General features: G+C 38.2%; 1 protein-coding gene across 1 annotated transcript in view; it reads right to left on the bottom strand.

Moving 5' to 3' along the window:
• Positions 1-336: 336 nt before the first annotated feature.
• APC6 (anaphase promoting complex 6) overlaps positions 337-12,337 on the bottom strand; it is a 37,497-nt gene continuing 25,496 nt past the window's right edge. The window contains exons 13-16 of the mRNA XM_020370280.3: positions 9,758-9,871; positions 9,326-9,425; positions 8,591-8,626; positions 337-553 (exon numbers count right to left, since the gene is read on the bottom strand). Of these exons, the coding sequence (XP_020225869.1) occupies positions 455-553; positions 8,591-8,626; positions 9,326-9,425; positions 9,758-9,871 (349 nt within the window). The 3' untranslated portion in view covers positions 337-454. The remainder of the gene's footprint in view (positions 554-8,590; positions 8,627-9,325; positions 9,426-9,757; positions 9,872-12,337) is intronic.

A 12,337-nucleotide genomic window follows, 5' to 3' on the forward strand; every position in this document is an offset into this window, starting at 1 on the left:
TTTCTTTTTAAAATCTATATATAAAATAAAAGCATTAGGCCATTCTAATCCTTTTTTTCATCATAAACCCACCATAGTATCATTTCTCCTAAACGAATTACTAAAATTTTCCTTAATATCAGATTACATATTATTTCAAATTTCCTCATTTTCTTAATGAACCTTCAAAATTATTCTCTCAAATTAATTTTAAACCTTTTATTGAGCAAATATATATATATATATATATATATATATATAAAGGTCTTATGTACAAGGTGACAAAAAATGATTGCAACAAAAAAATTAAGACTAAATTTCAGAAAATTTGATAAAGATATCACCCACTAACCATAATAGAAGGATAAATCATCTAATAATAATAATTGCACATTGGCAATAAATTAATTTGGTTCCAATGAATTGTTTACATACATATATTACAAGAGTAAACGAAACTGCACCATCATAATATTCAAATCAGTCTAGGGTCAAGTCCCCTTCGGCTTTCATCTATTAGGGCCCAACTTAACATTTCTGTGCAGAACTGATCATCTGGTTTCAGCCACAAGGCCTAACATTCAACAAAATGATAAGTAAACTCAAATGCATGTTAAGCAAAACATACAAATGATCACATGGAGATTCCTTAATAGACAGTGACGGTATCGTTTTAAGCATAATATTCAAGTAAACATGGCAAATTCCCAGAGCTAACATTCATCAAGTTAATAATTAGTTGAAGAAAAATTCTTAAGCATTATCCAATAGGCACTCCATTCAACAATTGATACGCAAACATTCTTCAGATATGAGTGCATTTATAACATGTTGAATAGTGTCCATGGTAGGTATGCTACAATTCTTGAGTAAACATTACCCAACATAGGCACTCCATTCAACAATTGATGAACAGAACACCCTTCACAGGTAAGTGCATTTTTAACAAATTTCCATACAACCTTACATTTGTTACATGTTAAATAGAATCCCCATGAGAAGTAGTGCCTCCTAGGGACATGTTTAGTTTGAAAAAAATATTTTTTAACTAATGATTACAAAATGTTATTTTATTTTCACATTGTTTCTTGTTCTCAAGAATTTTTACAAGAAATGACGAAAACACCAAATACTGAAACAAATTGATATTTTACAATTATTAATGAAAATAGAAAATTAAAATACACAACATTTTCTCAAATCAAATATATTTCAAGGATTTCTCTTTTAGGGGAGGGGCAATTCAATGGATTTAATTCAAGTGACCTCTAAATCTACTCAAAAGTTAAAGATAGACACATCCTTGTTCGCTCTAGAAAGTGACTCACTAGCCATGAAGCACATACTCTGGCACATATAAGAAACCACACACACACAGAAAGAAAAACTCAAATGAAATGAAATATGAGAAACATATTACGAGTATAACTCAGTTACTGTTTTCTTTTATACTTTGTATTTTTACTTTTTCCATGTTTTAGTTTGTTGGGCCTTGGGCTTCAGTTGTTTTCTGAGACTTGGGCCTTGGGTAGTTAGCTGATGAGCTGATCTGTAGATATATATTTCTATATGTTAGACATCAGGAACCACAGGAGATAAATAGAGGGTTAAGAGTGTATTATAGGAAGAAGGGTACAAATAGGAATTAATTAAATCTATTTGTTCCTTTGACCTATTAGTTAGGTTCACGGTTACTGTTAGTTAGTTTTCAGTCTTCTTTAAATAGTTTGGTTGTTTAGGCTGAGGGGGTAAGGAATTACTATTGTAAGTGAACAACTGGACTGATTTCAGTGTGAAAGGAGTAGTCTCCTTTGTGTAATCATTTTCTTTCTAAAGATTCAATAAACTCAGGGACGAATAATTCCCTTTCTCTTTCGGACATTGTCAAGAACCTAACAAATTGGTCCGACCTGCCGCTCTTCCCCCGAATGCATGTATGCACTCCGCGAAAAATACGATCAAAGATCAAGGCATCAAGTTGGCAGAATTACAGAAAGACGTCGCATACATCAAAGAACATCTGCCCGATCTGAGCCAGATACGGAATCTCATCATGGAATGCCTCACCAACAAACCCAACACTGACGATGATGGTCAGTCCAATACAACCAAACCGAGTTTCACCGAGGACGACGATAATAGCACGATGCGTTCTTGGTTAAAGAAAGTTGTGCTACCCACGTTCGAAGACCCTCTGGGATGGCTTGCTAGAGCAGAAAGATTCTTTGAAGTCCATCAAGTTAAACCATCAGAGCGATTACGCGTAGCCTTCATCAGCATGGAAGGCAAAGCCTGTCATTGGTTCCAATATTGGCGTAACCAAGCCAAACACCCATCTTGGGACGAATTTACGCGCGCACTACTGAAGCGATATGGTGAGAACGGTAGGGGTACGGTGTACGAAAGACTGGCGACTATTCGACAAACAGGCAGCGTGGAAGATTACGTTCAAGAATTCGAGTTACTGATTGCCCAAGCCAAGCCCAGCTCCGAGGAACAGGTGTTGGGATATTTCTTGGCGGGATTACGTTCTGATATTCGCAGCCAGGTCCGTCCCCATGACCCAAAAGAATTGAACCGTGCCATGGAGATCGCGCACGACATAGAAGAAGCCATGAACGACATTCGCAATTACGGAAAACCCCAAAGCCACAATTCCAATTCTAGGTTCCGCTATCAAGGAAATAACACCATAATTTCGCGGGTTGAAACCCCAGGCACAAACCGCGAACCACAGGGTGAAAATCGCCCCAGTTCGGGCTCCACCGGGACAAGACAAGATGGAAACATCGTCCCACCTACCCGACCGCGTGGAACGAGAAACCTGCCCTACCGAGAATACATCAAACACAGAGAAGAAAATCGATGTTTTCATTGTGGCCTAGCATTCGGCCCAGGGCACCGTTGCCCAGAGAAGAATTTACGGGTCATCATCTTGGCAGATGAAGAAAGTAGCGACCCAGACAGCCCTGTGCTTAGGGGTGGGTATACGGACCGGTCCGGCCCGTTTAAGGCCCGGTCCGTAAAACCCGCGTTTTATACGGGCCGGATAAGTCCGGTCCGTAAAATAAATGGACTTATTTTTTAAGTCCGTATCCGGCCCGCCAAAATCCGCGGATAACGGACCGGTCCGCGGGCCTAAATAATGGTTCAAAAAAATAAATTTTTTAAAAATAAAAATACATAAAATTAGAAGAAAAAAATATTTTTTATTTATAAGCTAAATTTTATCATACTAAAATTTATCAATAGTTAAAATGGTTTAAAATACTAAATATTAAAATATTAAAATAAAAATAATTACAAATACTTAAATAATAGTAGCAAATTTTCAATAATAAAAACATCAAAATGTCATAAAAATCATTCAAATGACAAATATATACCAACTAAACATAATTTTAATGTCATAATAATTTTAAAAAAATAAATACACAACTTAATATTAAAATCATAATATTTAAAAATATTAAATGTGAAGTCCGCGGACTAGCCCACGAGCCCGCGGATTAAATCCGCCAAGTCCGCGGACTTAACGGGCCGGGCTCAAAAATTAGACATAATCATACGGATTTGAAAAAAACGGGTCCGTTATCCGCGAAATCCGCGGGCTTACGGACCGGTCCGCGGACCCGGGTCCATCTACCCACCCCTACCTGTGCTTGATGCTAGGGATTCCGCCCCCTGGCGAGTGCAACTGGTTGGACCTATCAATTTGCTCAGCCGGAGGCCTCACGACCCCTCACACCATGAAACTCAAGGGCAAACTGTTTGACCGCGACATTCTTCTTCTCATCGACAGCGGTGTCAGCCATAATTTCATATCACAGCGTCTCGTAACGGAACTCGACCTCACAGTATACCAAACAAAGACATCCTTTGTAAGGCTCGGTGACGGGAATCAAAAGCAAACGTATGGTAGTTGTAACAATGTGCAAATTCGCATAGGCGATTACACCATGACAAGAGAATTTTTCATCTTTGATCTTGGGGGAGTTGATATCATTCTCGGGGTGGCTTGGTTGATGACGTTAGGAGAGGTTAAAGTAAACTGGAGGACCCTGCAAATGCAATTGATACACCAAGGACAGTTAGTTACCATCCAAGGCGACCCCAGCCTCTCCAAAGAAATGATCACGACTAAAGCTTTGTGAAAATTGACTCCTCGTTCGGTAGAATCCCTAACCATGTTGTGGATAGGCGAAACCCACTGGGACACAACCCACCAACTGACCCCCGATCAAGAGACACAATTGCAACAAGTCCTCTCAGAATTTATGCCAGTTTTTTCTAAACCTCACGGCCTTCCGCCTCAACGAGACACTGACCACCGGATTCCCTTCAAAGCCGGGATCGACCCTATCAATGTAAGACCTTATCGATACCCATACCTACAAAAAAATGAGATCGAAACATAGGTGAACGAAATGTTAGCCGCAGGACTCATCAGGCTAAGTAATAGCCCATTTTCGAGTCCAGTCATCTTGGTCAAGAAGAAGGACGGTAGTTGGAGATTCTGCGTGGACTATCGCGCCCTCAACAAAGCCACGATTCTGGACAAATTTCCCATTCCGATGATAGAGGAACTGCTGGACGAACTCAGAGGCGCCACCTACTTTTCTAAGATCGATCTCCGAGCGGGATACCACCAAATCAGGATGGTTGCACCAGATATTCAGAAGACAGCTTTCCGCACGCATCACGGACACTACGAATCTCTGGTCATGCCTTTCGGGTTGACCAACGCCCCTGCAACATTCCAATGTGTTATGAACTCCGTCATGAAACCTTTCCTTCGCCGGTTTGTGTTAGTCTTCTTTGACGATATCCTGATTTACAGCAGCACGTGGGAAGAACATCTTCTGCACTTACGGGCTGTTTTAACCAAATTAAAGGAACAATGTTTGTTTGCCAATCAAAACAAATGTAGTTTTGGGTGTACAAAGGTGGCATACTTGGGGCACATCATCACCAAAGACGGGGTGTCAATAGATCCTCAAAAAATTGATTCTATCCTCCATTGGCCACTCCCGAAATATATCAAAGCTCTTCGCGGCTTCTTGGGTCCCAGGATACTATCGTCGCTTCATTTGCGATTATGACAAGATCGCAAGGCCACTCACGGATTTGTTGAAGAAGGGCAGTTTTCACTGGTCTGCCACAAGCACGACAGCATTCAAACAATTACAAATGGCTGTCACTACCGCACCGGTCTTAACGATGCCAGATTTTGCCAAACCATTCGAAATCGAGTGTGATGCGTCGGGCAAGGGAGTGGGGGCAGTGCTTATGCGGGATAAGAAGCCCATCGCCTTTTTCAGTAAGGGACTCGAGGATTCGAGTCTCACTAAATCAATTTATGAAAAGGAATTGATGGCACTCGTCCTAGCCATCCAACATTGGCGCCCATATCTCTTAGGTAGAAAATTCACAGTTTATACTGATCAAAAGAGCCTGCGTTATTTGTTGGAACAGCGGATCACCACACAAAACCAACAAAACTGGTTGGCTAAACTTTTGGGTTATGACTTCGACATTGTCTACAAGGTGGGGGCCTCCAACAAAGTGGCGGATGCGTTATCTAGGCTAAATGAGAACCCAGAATTGCAAGCTATTACTAGACCTTTTTGGCAGGACATAACCGAAATTGACGAGGAAGTTCGCAAAGATTCTGATTTGGAAAAAGCAAAACTGCCTTGCTACACAACCCCAACTCCTATCAATACTATACCTTGGAGCATGGCAGGCTACATCACAAGGGAAGGTTAGTTTTATCTGCCACATCCTCTTGGATTCCCAAATTATTACACGAATTTCACACCTCACCTACGGGAGGTCACTCCGGAATCTATCGAATTTATAGACGAATGGCTCAATCTCTCTTTTGGATTGGCATGAAGCAAACCGTGACTCAGTATGTTGCTTCATGCCACGTGTGCCAACGCAGCAAGTATCAAGCGTCATCTCCGGCTGGTCTGCTGCAACCTTTGCCCATTCCTAACGCTGTTTGGGAAGAAATCAGCATGGATTTCATTGTGGGCTTACCCCGTTCTAAAGGATTTGAGGCTATAATGGTAGTGGTGGACCGCTTAAGCAAATATGGGCATTTTGTGCTGATCAAACATCCATACTCAGCCAGAACTATTTCTGCGATTTTTGTGAAGGAAATCATACGCCTACATGGGATTCTCACTTCCATTGTGAGTGATAGAGATCCTACCTTCATGAGCCATTTTTGGCAAGAACTGTTCCGACTACAAGGCACCTAACTGAAGATGTCTACTGCATATCATCCGGAAACCGACGGCCAAACGAAGGTTCTAAATAGGACACTTGAGACGTATCTACGATGTTTTAGTTCCGAGCAACCGAGAGTTTGGGCTGATTTTATTCCTTGGGCAGAGTATTGGTATAATACCAATTTTCAAGCTTCAGCAAAATGCACCCTGTTTGAAGTAGTTTACGGTCGACCACCACCGTCCTTGGCACGATTTGTTCCGGGGGAAACTCTAGTAGAAGCAGTCGCACAAGACCTTCAGGATAGAGATGAGGCTTTAACACAATTGAAGTTCCACTTACAACGTGCTCAACACCAAATGATTCATTACGCGAATGCGCATAGAAAACCATTGGAGTTTCAGCCAGGGGACTATGTCTATTTGAAGATCCGACCACATAAACAGACTTCCATGCCAACCAAATTGCACCCCAAACTCTCAGCTAGATATTACGGGCCTTACCCAGTCCTTAAAAGGATTGGAGCTGTGGCATATCAATTGCGGTTACCAACGGAAGCCCGAATACATCCGATATTCCATGTCTCCCAACTTAAGAAAGCTTTGGGCAATCACACGGTGGAAGCAGTGGTACCAGTAGAGTTACAACTTCCTCTGGACTCCTATCAACCTAGTGAGGTGCTGGGTAGCAGAGTGATTACACAGGATGGGACGCGTCTCTCTCAAGTCCTCATCCGTTGGCAAGGGAAAACGCCAGAAGACGCGACGTGGGAAGATGCAGCCACCCTACAGACCCAGTTTCCGGATTCTCACTTGAGGACAAGGTGGTTTTCGAGGGGGGAGATGTTGTTAGACATCAGGAACCACAGGAGATAAATAGAGGGTTAAGAGTGTATTATAGGAAGAAGGGTACAAATAGGAATTAATTAAATCTATTTGATCCTTTGACCTATTAGTTAGGTTCACGGTTACTGTTAGTTAGTTTTCAGTCTTCTTTAAATAGTTTGGTTGTTTAGGCTGAGGGGGTAAGGAATTACTATTGTAAGTGAACAACTGGACTGATTCCAGTGTGAAAGGAGTAGTCTCCTTTGTGTAATCATTTTCTTTTTAAAGATTCAATAAACTCAGGGACGAATAATTCCCTTTCTCTTTCGGACCTTGTCAAGAACCTAACACTATCTAATGTACTAACACACTTTCACCTAATCAATAATAACAATTAAACAATTTAGCGTTTATTATTTTTCTAACAGCTCCAACCCTAATACAAAACAAAATATCTAAACAAATAATATTTGTATATTCTTTTATAATTACCTATTTCTTTAAAGTCAAAAATATTAAGAGACATTATTTTACAATGATTCAATGAAATATCTTGGTCTCTTTACCAAAATCCCCAGAATAAGATGAAGTTAACATCTTTTAAGAAAGGTATATTCACCTTGTCAAACCAACTTTCTTTTATAATAGTCACTAAATGAGCCTCATCATAAAAAGTGGGAAACTATTTTTTTAATATTTTATATTATAATTTGAGTTGATTTATCTAGAAGTTACAAATACTCTTTTTAAAGATATAAGTATGTGTCTATCCATATGGAGATGCCAACTCAGTGTGTTTGAGTATTGTAGATGTGCTAGCTTAAGTTTCCAAGCTGACAAAAAGTGATTTTTCAATTAGACTTAATGAGAACCTTGGGGGAATTACACCAGAAAATCTAGCTATTATAGTTGGAGAGCCTAAGGACTTACAAAACCTACACTAGAATCCCATACTTCCAATGTGGAACTCAGGTCCCATACCATGCAATTGGATCCTAACATTCCACCACGCTTTGCAACCCCAACACACGCGGTCTAACTGTGCACTAACCCCTTTTACTAGTCTCTGGCAAACACTAAAATGCCAGTGTCACCACCCACACCACTCGTTTGCAACTGGGAGACATGATGGAAGGCTCTAATACCAATTTTTAAGAACCTTGGGAGTACCACACCACAAAACCTAGCTAATATAGTTGAGGAACCCAAGGCCTCATAAACTCCACACTAAAATCCCATACTTCTAATGTGGAACTCAAGTCACATACCTTGCAATTGAATCGTAACATAGACACTTAATGAGGGTATGACACATGTCATGAAGAGGTGTTCGTGCTTCATAGCCAGCACACTTCATGAGCCTTGTCCACTTAATCATAATTTAATACCACTAACACCATATTGCAAATAGTGGTTATCATATTAAACTAACCATATTGTGAAGATGAATACACACGTCATAGATAGAACTTTTAGAGCTCTGTACAAAAGTAAAACCATCATAAATATGATATCAAGCATACAAGCAATATTGGATCACAGTTACTCACTTTGTGATAATATGCTACTGCTGTAGTGAAATCATCCTGCATGAATTATATACACAATAAAAAAGGAAGTCAACCAAAATATATTAAATAAATAAATATCTAAAGATGTACAAATACTTTTCAAGCAATAATAGATATCTGGAATGTATGACCCATTGACAGCCAAATTGACTGGTGCAGGAAGGACGTGCAATTAGTTTAGCTGGAGGTCCTTTAACACTAAATCACAGAATTTATTTCTTTTCACACGCACTACTCTCAAGTCTCAAACTGCCTCAACTTCTTTCAATAAATATATCCATTAATGAATGTGTTGGCATCTGCTATTGTTGGTATAATTGTGAAATCCATCAACTAAGGATTTACATAGATCAATGCATTAAGAATTTTAGTAGCTCAGACTAGGAACTAACATATCTAGAATTTTATTTGTAAAAATAAATAATAAAAAAAATTCTACTCAAATATGGGTGACGTAATGGTTAACCCATCCTCTGTTCCTCTCAAAAATCACAAAAACTGGCAAAAGTCAAGAGTAATCATTCCCCTGCTTCTAGCATAGACTATTTTAGATAGAAAGCCAACATAGACTATATTTACCTAAATGAAACCATAAATCCAAATTTCCAAGGAAACTCGCATACAAAAGGCTACATACAAGCAGCACATTTGCTTTTCATATAATACCATAATACATTATGTTATACTGAAAAATACAGAATAGGCTTTAGATACCTGTAAGTGGTAAGCATATGCAAGACCAGCATAAGTGCTCACACTTTTTGTTGATAATGTAAGTGCTTTCTCATAATATGAAATTGCTTCTCGGTACATCCTGAAATAGTTCATTTCGACAATCAGAATCAACAACTCTGTCTTTCACCAAAAATGATCAACAAATTAGCACTACCAATATTTAGATTAAACCTTTTATCAATTCAAGAAATTGATATTCAACTTTCTTTCCGTCAAATTTAATAGTTGAGTAATTTCAGAAACACCAAAATTTAAACATAAAGTACCCATGAATATAACAAATTTGATGGGCTTATAAACAAATCCCCTAGCAAATGATGATTCAACTCAACAGAGAACTCTGCTAAATTTTCTGTAGCCGAGAAAAATAAAATTTAAGTCAAGTGACCACTTAGATATTTATCAACTTACTTCAGCTTTCTGTATGCATGAGCAAGATTGACTACAGTCGATTCCCACATTTCAGATAAAGCAGATGGTATCAAGGCTAATGTTTTCTCAAACCACCACACCGCTTTCTTATACCTGAATCAGAAGCCACAATTAGTCATGTCAAAATCTTTCAATTTAGCTAATTTGCATGGAAATTTGTATGAAAAAATATTAAAAATACACGTATCTTTAACTGTGTTGAAATTTGGAAATAAAGAAGGGCAGATGATCATAACATGAAAACTGAAAGTTGTCGATTTCATCACATTAAAAAAAAGAATAGCTTTTCCAAGATACAAATGAATTAGCACATTGTTACTCTTCCAGATTTAACAAGCCTCCACTAAAGTGTTTTGCAAGATCTTAATTTCATTCCTTCTTTCCTAATGATAAGATATCTCTGTCAACGTTCTTTAATCCATAATGCCATAGATGGAATTGACCATGATTTATTTTCTTGCATCAGCAAATTATTTGACATCTTCAATTGTTAGGCATCTCCTAATTCATGGTTTCTTTAGATAAAATGTATTATACATCCCCAATGGAACTTTACAAGTATTAGATCAGATGAATATTCCCACACATCCAAAGAATACCTGCTTTTAATGATTAAGAGCTTATTTTCCTTGTTTTAATACTTTAAAATTCACATATCACCCACTTTCTTCTTCACAACCATTTATATAGTAATACCAGAAGATAGAAGACTTGTACAGAATGAGGTCAGGATCCTGAGAACTTAGATGTGAGTTGCTATCAAAGAAATGAACTACAAGCTGAATTGTTTTTTTGGTCTACATACACCCACATTCTAAACAGACAAAAAGCAACGCCAGTTAAGAGAAATATAGATACAGGAATCTCTGGTTCTTTACCACAGATCATGTCATCACAGGTGATAACACGTGAACAACTAATAAAGAATTAGAAACTTACAAATTTTGGAAGGTCAGGTCCACTTGAATGAATGCATATCTTGAGTCAAAATAAATAAATAAAATCAAGTGTAACTGAAAGCACTAGTTAACAAATGTGTACTGCTCCAGGTCCAATTAATATATGTTTTAAGTATTTTATGAACCTTCACGAGACCTATAATATATCATTATATTGTCATTCAAGTTGGCAAAAGTTCAATTCGTCTAAACAAATTTGACCTATAATATTTTATGAACCTTCACTGCTCATTCAAATTTGCTTAAGCCTAACACTATTAAATTATTGGCTCTGACATATCCCTATGAGTTAGTGGTCAAGGATACAAAAACCTCCTTACCCACGCTATGTACAAGGTTATCGATAACGGATAACGGTCTATGGCGGTGAGATGAAAATCCATTATAAACATATGACGGATGCCATAGCGGTCTATGGCAGACACCATGGCAGACAAAAAAAAAAAATATATATATATATATATATATATATACACACACACACACACAAAAAACAGTAAAAAAAATACATAACAAGCAGCAAAAATAAATTGAATATAACAAAATATCAACTTAAATAGTTAAATATCATAACAATAACACCAAATTCATTAAGTCTCAAACATAATTGATTAAAATACAACAATTATGCTAAATATGACAATGTTTTCATCCCATGTCTATCCTCTTAATAGAGTTTAAGGATGTTTGACTTTGGTTTGGGTTGCTAGACATTGTCCTAAAAATAAGAATAGGAACAATACCAAAATAGGTACAGAATATTAGAACTAAAAATAAATTCAAGAACATACTTGCAGATGAAGAAATGTTGAAGGAAGAAGTAGAAAAAAAGAAAGAGAATGAAAAAATATGCATCAATAGAGCAGATGAAGAATAGATGAAGGAAGTAGGATTAAAAATAAAAAAAAATTTAAAAAATTTAAAAAAAAACTTGCTATGTTTCTCGAAGATGTTCGCCAGAGTCGCTAGTCGGAGTTGCTCGCCACAGTGTTGGGCCACTACGGTGTAGATGGTCGGCCGCAGAGGTAACCGGAGAGTGGTTATCGGAGTTGAACAAAGGTGACCAGATAGGTTTACAAACCTAGGGCAAATTCTACATGACCTCCTCTTCAAATGCAGAACTTTGTGACTATGAGGGAGAAGTGAGACAAGCCAAAAAACATAAGGGCTCACTCCATTTGGACCTATTTCGAAGCCCAAAAATAGGTTTTTTCAAAAAAAAAAAAGTAACCCCTAATGACCAACATGACCACTGTAAAGCTTCACAACACCATGACCAGGGCAGGCGCCATGACAGAAATGGCAGACACCGCCATAAACCTTCATAAAACGGATGGCAAATGGCAGGTTGGACCTTAACTGCAACATTTTTCCGTTATAACGGATATTTGACAACATTGGCTATGCATCAGCACCAGATCATGGTGCCAAGTGGAAAAAGATTGATGCTCAATTATACAATGTCATCAAGTGTACTCATCATTCCTTTATCAAACCCATCTTCCGACCACATTATGTGTGAATAGTGTGAAGCTTGTGCTCTTATTACAAATGACACTCAATGACTATATGGTGTTTGTCAGGACTTGATGACCTCCAT

Source organism: Cajanus cajan, chromosome 8 (genome assembly GCF_000230855.2).
Source record: "Cajanus cajan strain Asha chromosome 8, NIPB_CcT2T_4, whole genome shotgun sequence".
Classification (NCBI taxonomy): Eukaryota; Viridiplantae; Streptophyta; class Magnoliopsida; order Fabales; family Fabaceae; genus Cajanus; species Cajanus cajan.